Genomic DNA, 13,274 nt, shown 5'->3' on the forward strand with positions numbered 1-13,274 from the left:
TTTTCTTTCATGATTTCCTTAGTTAATTAGATATTCACAACTGAAGAGGAGGCACCCTTTTGTGAAAGTGAGATTTGCCCAATTTCCCAAAGCATAGTGGGAGCAGATCCAGAATAAGGCCCAGGATTTTCTAAGTCCCAGTCCAGGGCTCTCATATGTAAAGATAGTTTTCAACAGTCATTTTTGACAGATTTTGAGTTCCAAATTTTTTTCCCTCCCTTCCTTCACTCCCACCTCCCAAGGCCAGCAAGCAATCTGATATAGGTTATACATTACAATCATGTTATACATATTTCCACATTAATCAGAGCTCATCATTTCTTATAGCACAATAGAATTCCATCACAACTTATTCAGCCATTCCAATTTCTAAGTGAATATTATGCAAGCTTGATGGCTAGTGCCAGACATAAATCTGCTATTGAAGGTTAACTTGTAGCATCTAAGCTTTGTCTAAGTCTCAGAGCCAATGTAGTGATCATTTATGTTTGAAGTCTTGCTGCATAATGGAAGATTGACCTTGGAATCTGTGCCTTTATTAGTTGTATGGCTCAAATTCCTTTCTTTCTCTGTGAAGCCATATTTTCCTCATCTACTAAATGGGGAAGAAAACACTTAGACTTGTTTGTGAGGAGAATCCTCTGTAGAAATGGAAGACCTGTGGAAGTGTAAGTTATTATCATGCCTAAGGCTAACCTAGTGATTGTTATAGATCTGTTCCCACTTTTCCAATTCTTTGTCCTTGAAACTGCTGTAAGCATTCTGGACCAGATCCATTTTTTCAAATGATTTAGAACATTATATCTCACAATATTAGAGCCAGAGGGGACCTAAGAGTTTATCCAGCTTAACTTTCTCACTTAATGGATGAGGAAACTGAGGACCAGAGAGAAGGGACTTTTCAGGTTTCTTACAGGTAATAAAGAATAGAGCTTTAGTTCAAACTTTGTTCCATTTCTGTGCAGAATTGAACACTAAAAACAAACTGTGTTCCTAGCTGGCCTTTTCTTGAAAAATAAAAAAGTGGCTTAAAATTTGTAGGATTCCTGTTACTAATCCGTGTATTATGCTGAGAAATTGTTTGTGAGTGGAAGATAGGAGTAATAAAAGTAATTTGAAGTGTGAATTGTTATTATACTAACACCTTGGGTTTTTTTTAAGGGAGAAGAAGGTGGAGAGAACTTGTGAGACCTAACGAATCCCTAGACAGCCCTAAGCTAATATACCTTTCTGGTAGGAGTGTATGTAGAGGAATTGGGGATCAGTGTTTTCTTCATTTGGTCTCTAGGTGGCTTTATTTTATGTATTAGAAATACCAGTATTCCTTTATTTCACCTGACTCTCTTCCAATTAGTAGCTGCCCACCTTGAGGGAACATAATTAAGAGGTCTCTAGTTAGCTAGAAGGAAAAGAATTAAATAAATTGTAAAAACAGTTATAATGAATGGGCCATACATGCCCATTAAGAAACCTGCAATATCCATATTCATGCCTGCACATTGCTAAAACGAGGCCTGTTCTTTAGTACTTGGGCTCACAGTGGTAGAGTTTGAGGAACCCTTAGAACATAGAACATGTGCAACTGAAAAGGCTGGATTCGAAACTTGATCATCTTGACTTGAAGTGTGAACTCTCTGATCATTTGGCAGTCTGTAAAATGATAGAGTTTAGAGATTGGCATCTTCGAATGTTAGAGATGGAAGGGATCCTAGAATCATTGAGCCCAACCCTCTATCTTGCCTTTCAGCTACAGATATCTTTTTAGCAAAATCAAACAGATTAGAGGAGAGGATCCTATGACTCTTAAGAATATTATCTAATGTTAAGAAAAGAGAGGCAGTGTGAGGTGGAGATGGAGAGCCAACTTCAGGGTCAGGATGACCTGGGTGTTCAAGGTCGGCCTCTGATACATACTACCTTTATTAGTCAGGTGACCCCGAGCGAATCACTTAATTTCTCAGTGCCTTTTAGACAATTATCTATCACTATAAGTCGCATAGCAGTTGCTAATCTATATTATTAAACACATTTTACTTGTGGGGAACTCCCTACACTGATGAAATAAAAGATGCTCAGGGGCTGTAGATCTAGGTCCTCATTCCATCATAATAACTAATTTTTATGTAGCACTTTGAGGTTTTCAAAGATCTTTGCCAACATTATCTCATTTGATTCTTACAGCAAGCCTGTTGGGGTGCAATTATTATTATCCCTATCTCATAGATGAGAAAACTAAAATTCTCAAAATTAAGTAACCTGTCTTCACACAGATCACAAACAAGTAACTAAGCTGGAATATGACCCCAGATCATCTGACTCTATGCCCAGTGCTCTATAAATGACAATGCCATCCTGCCCCTTTGCCCCCAAGGACCATTTATTAACTGTGACATTGGGCAAACCACTCTATATCTCTGGAGATAATTAATTTAAGCTTAATTTAAAACTGCACTAAATAACTGATCAATACAATGATCCACTATAACTACAAAAGACTCATGGTGTAAAATGCTGTCTACCTTCAGATGGAGAACTGATGGACTCAGAGTGCAGATTCAAGCATATTTATTCTATTCTTTATTTTTCTTGCCTTTTTTTTTTTAGGACATCACTAATGTGGAAATATCTTTTGTATGACTGTATGTGTGTAATGGGCATCAAGTCTTTTGCTTTCTCAGTAGGGATAGAGAGAAGGAAAAACTGTGGAACTGAAAATAAAATTAAAATAACTACACTAAGACTTTTGGGACACCCGTATTACTTTCCCTGCCTACCTCACAAGAATCAAAGAGCTCTGCAACTCCTTACCAATATATACATACATGTATATATGTATATACATACACACATACATATATAACCCATTCAACAAGGTCTGTTCCTGCATGAACCTTTCCCTTATAAATACTGTACTATTTTCTAACAATCTGCACTGTATAATTTAGGACCATATTGTAACCATACGATTATAATGATATGTATCATATCAATATGTCATAAAACTATGTTCTTTGATAGTTTGAGTGGTCTGTGATCTCTCCAGTTTAGATATTGTCTTTATCAGTATCAATTTTAGTAGTATGCATCCATGCACATATATGTATGTGTGTGTATATGGGTTCCTTTAATAATATGTTGTTACCAAACTACCACTAGAACTGGACATCTGTTATCTCTCACATGATCTTACATACTTTCCCAGTCCTTGATGATGTCTTCTCACATACATTGCTATATGCTAAAGCCTTTCTGCTTCCATAGTGAATGAATGAAAAAATATTTATTATGTACTAAGTGTTAAGCATATAAATAAGGAGAAAAAAACAGAGATAGTCCCTGCTCCCAAGAAGTGTACCTAATTGGGAGAGATAACACATAAAAGAAAGTTCAGCTACACAGCTGATGAAAGGGTCCAAAAGTCCCAAGGGTACAGGAGTGAGACAGATTGTTGTTGTTGTTGTTGTTCGTTAGTTTCAGTCATGTCTGACTCTTCATACCCCATGTGGGGTTTTCTTGGCAAAGATACTAGAGATATTTGCCATTTCCTTCTCCAACTCATTTTACAGATGAGGAAACTGAAGCAAACAGGCTGAAGTAACTTCGCCAGGGTCACAAAACTAGGAAGTGTCTAAGACCATATTTGTACTCATGAAGATGAGTCTTCCTGCCTTGAGGCCTGGCACTATATCTACTGTGTCACCTAGTTGTCCAAAACTGTAAAATGGATGGCAAGACCCCAAAGTCTTTAGGTTATATAAGGTGACAGTGGCAGAGCACTACATGGCATAGAAGTAGGTCAGATCATAAAGCCTTGAGAATCTTTGGAGTCAGGGTCAGGACAGATGGTAAGGTCTGGTTGTCTTCCATCTCATCAGAAGGAATGGAACTATTAGCCACCATCTCAGCCAAAACCTTGTAAGAAGCCAGGAAAAGGGGAGAAGGCAAGAACAAGGTAGGGAACCCTCCAAGGGGTCTCAGTTCTTCCCATAGTCTAACTCTCCCTGATGAGTTTTGAGATAGCCAATAGCTGATGGAAAGGGAGAGATGGATAGGTAAGGTAAGGGGCTAGGGTAACCCCAGTAGTGATGGTTCTCACTACCACCCCAGTGTCCGTGATGGTTCACAATGCATCTTTCTAGTGAGCTTTTGGTCATCTACAATTTTGATTCCTTTGAGATTGTGTTAATCCTTGATTTGTAGTCATATACCAAGTCTAGGTGGGTTTAACTAAATGTACCACATGTGTAGCATTGACGCATATTCCATATATGAGTTTATATTTTATATGTGTGTGTGTTTCTGCCTTATTGTTTAAAGTGCATATGTTTTCCTCCCTAGTTAGTTGGTACATGTTAAATATCTGGTTAGTTGATTGGATGAGTAAGTACCTCAAGGTCATGACATAGAAGAATCACTTGAAAAAACTAAAAATATTTAGCCTGGAGAAGAGATGGCTAGGTGTCTTTTATGTGTTTGAAGTATTGTCATATAGAAGAGGGGTTAGATTTGTTCTTCTGGGGCTCAGGAAGTAGAACTAGGAATGATGGCTGTAGTGACAGATACTGATTTGGGCTAGATGAAAATGAAAAGCTTCTGTATAACTGGAATGGCCTCTTTGGGAAATAGTGGATTCCTCCTTTCCAAAAGTCCTCTAGTGGAGGCTAAATGACTTCTTATCAGAGGTTATCCTAGAGAGTGGTTCCTTGTTCAGGTACAGATTGGACTAGGTGGCCTCTGAGGTCCTGTCCAGTTTGAAGATTCTGTGATTCTGTGAAATAATTTTCAAGTCCTCAGCAAACTTAAGTTAGTATTCTTTATTGATATGATTGTATGAATATATACAGAATTATTCAAGTTCATATTTGCAACATGTTAGAGATTGTCAAGGAGGTTCTGGGTTTCTGCGTGTTTGCAAAGAATTTGTAATAAGTTCAAAAAATTATCTGTGGTTTAGTGGGGAAATGATGACAGCATAGAAGGTAATTGTCTAAATTTACATTTGTACAATACATAATGCTATTGTGGTGTGGAGAGTAAATAATGTGTCTTAAATATGTTCTAAATACAGAGCTGTTCCAGCCCTAACAATACTTGGCGAAGAAATTGCTTTCCCATGATAGGCTATAATGACTCCTTGGAAAAATTATTGTATTTAAATAATGCATGTTTAATATGCTTAAAATGTGTAATCGACTTTGTATCTGGTGACTTCTTAGTGTTTTGTACCTTCACATTATTCCTAATGATTTCTTTTTTTCTTTGTTCTTACTTGTTTTTAAACAAACTTGGTTTTGTAAGAAGATAAAAGCATATGGTATAAGAATGTCCATGTTTCAGATTTTATAATATTCTCAGAATATCTCATATCCTAGATTATTAAGACATAAGACGTTAAAATTGAATGGTGGAACATAGAATAGTCCCCTGGACTATTGCTGTAGGCTACTGATTGGTTTCCCTGTCTCCTCTCACCTTTCCAATTCATCCTCCCTTGACAAAGTGATTTTCCTAAAGCATATATGTCCACAACCATGTCCTTCACCACTTCAGCAAACTCCAATGCCCCTCTATTTCCTCTAGGGTGAAAAACTCTTCTTTTAGGCATTTAAAGCCCCTCACAACCTGGCTTCAACTTACACTTCCAAGTTTATTGGATTTTATTCCCCTTCATGTTTCTATACACCAGCCTAGCTGGCCTCCTTGCCATTTTCTCTCTCATCATTGTGCTTCTGACCAGCCTCTCCTCCAGGCACAGAGTACGGTTCTTACTTCCACTTCTTAAACTACATAGTTTCTTTCAAAGTTATGCCACATGCCACCTCCTACATGAGACCTTTACTGATCCCTCCACAGCTGCTAGTGCCTTTCCCTGCCTTTTGTTTGTTTTGAAGATAGCTTCTGTTTTCTTACAACATATCTGTACATTTTGTCCCCCTCACTTATATGTAAGTTGTTTGAAGGCAAGAAATAATTGCATTTTTACCTTTGTATCCCTAGTGCCTAACAAAATAGCTGGCATAGCCTAGGTATTTCCCAAATGCTTATTGATTAAGGTTATGCGACTCATCCCTGTCAATTATTAGATGAGAAAACTAAGGCCAAAAGAGAGGTTATGTGACTTGTCCAAGGCCAAACAGTATGTTTATACAGGCTCCAAACATCCTAAGCACTTTCTGCTGTACTACATTGCTATTTCCTTTTAGAAGAAAAACCTCAATTAATAAATCTCACAGAAAACTGTTACTACTAGATATTTAATTCTTTTCTTTTTAAAATCCATTTTATAGACTAAATCATTTGATAGAAGCTAATTTTTTCCTTTGACATTTTAATTAAACTCTTGTTGGCTCATTTTTCAATTAAATATGAAAGAAAAATTGATGCAGCAGGGTTTATTCTTACAGATTTGGGGAAATTCTTAAACTGACTGGCAGGCTGTGTTTCTAGACAGTAATAATTTGCCCCTGTTCTGGAATTCCACACTCCTCTTGCTTCCTTTCATTACATTAGCCAAGGTTCCTCGAGATGAGACATTTGCAGTCTTAAGACTTCCTGCCGGGGGTTCAGACTTTGTATTTCTGACATTGAAGCTGTCGTGTTCCCGAAGCTACTTAATTAGAAACACATTCGTTACACAGTATGCTGGAGAGAGCTTGGACAGCAGAGCCCAATCACACAAGGAAGTTTGAGCATTTGTACAAATGGCATCTTAAACTAATGGTTTATGCTTTAAGGGGAAAAATAAAATACATCGTCAGACAGTGCCTTGCCCCTGGAAGGCCTCCATTAGAGAAGAAGTTGAATGTGTACAGAAAAAAAGTTAGATACCTTATTTGCTTCATTAAAAGTCTAAAAAAAAATTAAATAAAAAAGAAAAATCCAGTTTCATTATAGTATATGATTCTTTTCTATTGCTCTGAGGAAAAAAAAACCCTAAAGCATTCTGGGAGAATGATTCCCAATCAGAGGAGATTTCATAAGGGCCCTGTTTCTGTCCTCTTGAAGTACTGCTGTAGAAATTTGTAGAGTTTGGCTGAGAAGGGTATTTTATGCTCTGAATGGGATTCTTTTGGTTGTGACATTTAATTTATTATTTAAGGGGTTCAGGTTGTGTTTTTTCTGGTAAAGCCTTGTTTGTTGTCTTTGTGCAACTGCAAATTGATGCTGTTTGGATAATAATAGTTACAGCTCCCATTTTTACAGTTCTTTACAGCTTACAGAATCCTTTCCTCCCAATTTTATAGACAAAGAGACTGAGGCCCAGAATAATAGTAATGATAATAAGGACTCCCATTTCTGCAACATTTTATAAACCATAAAGCAATTTCTCTTGCCACACCCCCTGTGGAGGAGGTAGAACAAAGAATATTCTTTTTCCATTTTCTAAATGAGGAAACTGAGGCTAAGATTAACAATACTAGTTCCCATTTCAATAACACTTCACTGCTTAAACACCTTCCTCACAACATTCCTGTGAGGTAGATAGTATAAATATTATGATTTCAATTTACAGTCAGATAAACTGAAAATAATTGAAGTGACTTGTGGGAAACCAGGCTCCATTTTGACTGTTCTTTTTGCTACATTATAGTTGCCTCTTCATGGAAGGTTAACATCTAGTTAAGTATTCTATATCCCTGTGACGGTAACATAGAATAAGCACCTGGTTTGTTGTGATTGAAGGCTATCAGGTCCCATCCTCACAGGTGTTTGTGCTTATTGACCTCAAACAGTGGTTGTCCCTTTTTGAAATCTTGTTGAGGAGGGCAGCTAGGTGGCGCAGTGGATAGAGTACCAGCCCTGGATTCAGGAAGACCTGAGTTCAAATCCAGCCTCAGACACTTAACACTTAATAGCTGTGTGTCCCTGGGCAAGTCACTTAACCCCAATTGCCTCACCAAAAAAAGAAAAGAAAAGAAAAGAAAAGAAAAGAAAAGAAAAGAAAAGAAAAGAAAAGAAATCTTGTTGAGGAAAGTATAAATCTAACATAGATCAAATTTTAGAGTGAGATTGTCTCTGGAAATGGGATAAGAAAAACTCGGCAGTAGATACCCATGCCTTCCTCTCCTCTGCCATCTTGAGGTTCCATTCCCAACTCTTTTACTCCTGTATGATCTTGGGCAAGTAACTTCTCTAAGTAAGCAACTTAAACTCTCCGAATCTCAATTTCTCCATCTAAAAATGATGAGGCTAGATTTGGTGTTCTCTGAAGGCCCTTCAGGCTTTCTAACTTTCAATATTCTAACTTTATTTTCTGTTCTAAGGTCCCTTCCACACTCTCATATTGTGTGTTCCAATAGTCTATAGGATAATGTCCCTTTTACCCATAACAATATTTTAAGGTCTCTTTTGTGCCCTAACTTTCTGTGTTCTAACATTCTATTCAATTCAGCAATTGATCAAATATTTATTAAGTGCTTTTTTGTTTCCAGAAATTTCTTCTAACACTAATATCCAGTGACTCTGTGAACCCAGAAAATAACCCATGGTGAGAGATCTTGCCTGGACTGTTGAATGAGTGTGGTTACCTGCATGCCACTCTCCAGGCAATGCTTAGGCTCCAAATGGCAATGAGCGTTCTGTATTCACTAGTTAAGCACACGTTTACTAAACACCGTGCACCAGACTCTATGGCACATATTTGCACTACATCTACAAAGATAACAACAACTCCATCTGTGCCTGCAGGGAGCATGCATTCAGTCAATTAAGCATCTCTTACGTGCCAGGCACTTTGCTAAGAGCTGGGGATACAAAAAGAGGCAAAAGACAGTCTTGGCCCTCAAGGGATTTACAATCTAATGGGTAGACAATATGGAAACAAATATAGACAAAGCAATCTACATGCAGAATAAATAGAAAAGGCACTAAAATGGAGAGAGGTTGAGGAAGACTTCCAGTAAAAGACGGGATTTTAGGTGGGACTTCAAAGAAGCCAGGGAAGTCAGTAGTGAGAGTGGAGGAGGAAGAGCATTCTAGGCCTGGGGGACAACCAGGGAAAATGCCTGGAGCTGAGAAATGGAATGTCTTGTTCTGAGAGGCCACTGTCACTGGACTGAGGCAGTGGAGGGAGGAGGGAGGAAGTAAGGTGTAAAAAGACTGGGAGGTTAGGAAGGGATTAGGTTATTAAGGGCTTTGAATGCCAAACAACACTTTTTATTTGATCCTGAAGGCAATAAGAAGTCACTGGAGGGGGCAGCTAGATGGCACAGTGGTTAAAGCACCGGCCCTGGATTCAGGAGTACCTGAGTTCAAATCCGACCTCAGACACTTGACACTTACTAGCTGTGTGACCCTGGGCAAGTCACTTACCCCCCATTGCCTGCAAAAAAAATAAATAAATAAATAAAAGATTATTTAAAAAAAGAAGTCACTGGAGTTTTTTGAGTTAGATGTTAGAGGGACATGATTGGACCTACGCTTTTGGAAAACCATTTTAGTAGCTGAATGGAGGATGGATAGAATTCAGGAGAGCCTTGAGGCAAGCTGACCCACCAGCAGCCTACTACATTCATTGGTCCAAGTGTGAGGTGATGAGGGCCTACATTAGCGTGGTACCATGTTGGAGGAGAGAGAGGGGGAGTGTAATTGAAGGATGTTATGAAGATAGAATCAACAGACCTTGGAAACAGATTGGACATGAGAGATGAGGGATAGTAAAGAGTTAAGGATGACTCCTCAGTTGCAAGTCCCAGGGAAGCCTGTGAGGATGGTAGTGCCCTCTATGGTAATAGGGAAGGTGGAGGCCCAGGAGGATTTAAGGAGAAAGGTAATGAGTTCATTGTTGGACAAGTTAAGTTTAAGATATCTACCATATATCCAGCTTGAGAGATGTGAGACTGGAGATCAGCAGAGAAATTGGAACTGGATAGGTAGATTTGAGAATCATCAGCATAGAGATGGTCATTATATCCATGGGAACTAATGCAATGGTCAAGTAGTAGGAAAAAAAGAAGAGGACTTAAGACTAAAGAACCCTGTGGAACAAGGTTCCAAACCTGTAGAGGTTATAAGTTGGGATCTGAATGAAGATGCAGCAAAGAAGACAGAGGAGTAGTCAGATAAGCAGGAGGAGAACCAGGAGAGAGTGGTGTCCCAGAAACCTAGAGAGAAGGGAGTGTCAAGGAGGAGAGAATGATCAGCAGTGTCAAAGGCTGCTGAAAGGTTCAGGTGAATGAGGATCAAGAAAAGACCATTGGATTTGGCAACTAAGAGATCATTAGTAACTTTGGAGAAAGCAGTTTCAGTGGGATGATAAGGTCAGAAGCCAGATTGTAAGGGGTCACAGGGAGAATGGGAGGGGAGAAAGTGGAGGCACCTATTGTAAGCAACCTTTTTGAGGAGTTTAGCTGCAATGGGCAGAAAAGATATAGAACAATGGTGTAGATGGAAGGATCAAGTGAGAGTCTTGTAAAGAGATGGACAAAGTCACTTTGTCTCTTTGGACTTGTTTCCGTATCTATAAAACAACCGGGTTGGACCAAACTGCCTCAGACTTTGTCACTGAAAGGTTCCTTTCAGTTTACTCAAGCTAAGGGCTAAACCTAGCAATGCCAAGGCACACAAATAGCTATTCAATCCATTAGATCACAGTGCACAGGAGCCATCACAGAGAGATCTGAGGGAGTGGAGGGTGCTCAGGGGGAGTCATTTTAGTCAGAGTGGTCAGGGGAAGTTTCGTGGGGAAGGTGGTACCTGTGCAGGACCTCAAAGAAAGTGCAATCATGGAAGGAATAACCCTTTCCCCGTTTCAGCTTGTTGTGAATTCCAGCATTTCAAGCCTGGTTATTCAACTGCCATTTCTATTACAGGCGTGTGCTATCATTCCCAGGCTGCAAACATTTTGAAAATCCCTGTGAAGCTTCTCAGCTCGGGAACATAATGTCATATTAGGATTTTTGTTGTGAAAGAAAATGTAACTGTGCATACGTTTATTAAAACAGTTTTTCTGCAAATATTTAACCGTCTGTAATTTTCAGGCGGATGCAACAGACATTAAAACAGCTGTTTGTCTTTGTTTCTCTTCACAGTGCTCCCATGCCCTACCTCATAGGAATACATTTAAGTCTAATGGAGGTAAGTTGGCTTGCTTTCTCCAGAAATTTCTTTCTCTGTGATTTGGTTTCCTCCTGTTTCTGCATGGCATTAGAATAGACTGGGTATCTGTATTCACAGCTTAACATATGGGAACTCATACAAGCAACACCTCAGGCTCTGTCCCCCTCCCTTGCTGACAAAGCTGAGCATTCAGCTAAGATCCTTTCCCACTAGTTATTGTTTTCAAGGCCTTTCATTCAGATGGGAGATGATAAGTTTTCTCAGGTGAGGCTTCTGGGACAGGGAGGACAGAAAAAAGGTCTTAAGGAAGGAAGGAAGGTTGTTTTTTTTTTTTTTTAAGGAATATTCCACGCTTTGGACAAATACTGGTCCATTTGCCTATACTAAAGAACCAGCTTGTGTGTATTCCCATTCTGGCCAAGTGTTTGACTTTGCAGCTAAGGGCAAAGAGCCAGGAGGAACCTTAGAACATCAATCTTAGAGTATTAGAACTAAAGTAAACTTAAGGTGCTGCGGATCCAAACTGGAAGCAGCCCTACCAGCTTCAGTGAGATGACTGGGGTTCCCATCCTTACTCAACTGCATGTTCAAAAGGGCTTAATGATCCATCTGAGCCATTCCCCTCATTTTAGAGATGAGAAAACTGTGGCCAAAGGAAGTTAAATGTCTTGCCGAGGGTCGAATAAACGACCGAGTCAGAACTCAAACCCAACACCTGTCAATCTAGTGTGTTTTCCACCTCTTCACATGGCCTCTCAGCTTGGGCACTTGTATCATTCAGGCAGAGGCAGTGCATGCCTGTGGAGTTCTTTTTGGTGTATATAATCTCTGAGAGCAAAGTCCTGAGCTTGCCTTTTTTCACAGAGGAGATGAGCTCTCAGGGGAGGGGAGAATAGGAACTCCTTCTCCCAGTGGTAAAGCTTTTCTTGTCTTGAAGGAAATTTGGCCTCCTCTTTTCTGTTCAATTCACTGCAGGTCGACTGGGACCACCTGCTTCTTCACTATTTGTTACACACAGTGCCATTGTGCTTACGAAACAAAAAGAGTTGGTTATCAGAAAACCTGTTGGTTTGACATTGAGAATCTCAATCAAAATAGACCATTAAAAATCTGCTCCAATTTCTAAATTGACAGGCTGGCCATGTGGCTCCCACATTCTGTTAACTCTGCCTTTCTGTCTTCACCCAGCCCTGGGTATATTAAGTATAGGGTTTATGGACTGTCACAGATTATGTGTTCAGATTGTATTATATTGAACTTTTGTTTCTTCTCTTTCTTTTGTTTTATAAGAGCTGAGGTAGATTCGAAGCTACAGTAGAAAGAACACCACTGAAAATTAGAATGAAAAAGAACATTAAAAATTAACAAATTAAAGAGACACCTGCAATCATAAGATGTAGAATTCAACAAGACCTTAGAATTCATCTAATCCAACCCCTTCATTTTAGAAATGAGAAAATGCAGGCCCATAGATTGAAATGATTTACCTGTGGTTACATCGGCAATAAATAGCAGAACTGCCAGTGAAACTGAATTATCTTGGTTCTAAATCTAGTATTCTTTCCACTACACATTTCAGAACCATGGAATCTCAGAGCTGAAAGAGACCTCTCAGAGCAATTAGTATAACCCCTATCTGAACAAGAATCCCCTCCTTAATTTCCCAGCAAATGGTTATCTGGGCCTTGCTTAGAAGACATCCAGTGATGGCCAAGTCATTGTAGCCAAAGGAGTCCTTTCTGTTTGTAGGCTGATCGAATTGTTTGATTATTAAGATGAAATCTGCTTCCTTAAAGCTTGCTAAACACATTGCTCCTAATTCTGTCATCGGTAATTGTTCTTCTTTAGGACAGCTTTTAAGATAACCAAAGGAAAATAACCTATCTCCTCCAAGTCTTTTAGACAGACAGCATGGTATAATCAGAGAAGCCCTGGACTGAATTTCAAGACCTATATTCCAACCCAAGCTTTGCTGCTCACAAAATGTGTGTACTTGGACAGGTCACAGGTCCTGTCTCTCTGACTTAAGTTGCCTCATCTGTAAAATGAGAAAGTTGGATTAGATGATTGTTATGATCCCACCTACTTATAACATTCTGTAATTCTCTTTACAACCTTCTACAATCTGGCTCCTTCCATCTCTTTAATTTTATCACCCACTATTTCCTTTAACATACTTGGTGTTCCAGCTAAAGTCAATTCCTTGACTTCTTTTT

General features: G+C 39.1%; 1 protein-coding gene across 7 annotated transcripts in view; it reads left to right on the forward strand.

Moving 5' to 3' along the window:
* Positions 1-13,274, forward strand: part of DENND1A (DENN domain containing 1A) — a 673,977-nt gene that overhangs the window by 393,697 nt on the left and 267,006 nt on the right. For all 7 annotated transcript variants that reach the window (XM_043984170.1, XM_043984174.1, XM_043984173.1 and 4 more), the window contains one exon: positions 11,031-11,076. In XM_043984170.1, coding sequence (XP_043840105.1) covers positions 11,031-11,076 — 46 coding nt within the window. The remainder of the gene's footprint in view (positions 1-11,030; positions 11,077-13,274) is intronic.

Source organism: Dromiciops gliroides, chromosome 2, assembly GCF_019393635.1.
Source record: "Dromiciops gliroides isolate mDroGli1 chromosome 2, mDroGli1.pri, whole genome shotgun sequence".
Classification (NCBI taxonomy): Eukaryota; Metazoa; Chordata; class Mammalia; order Microbiotheria; family Microbiotheriidae; genus Dromiciops; species Dromiciops gliroides.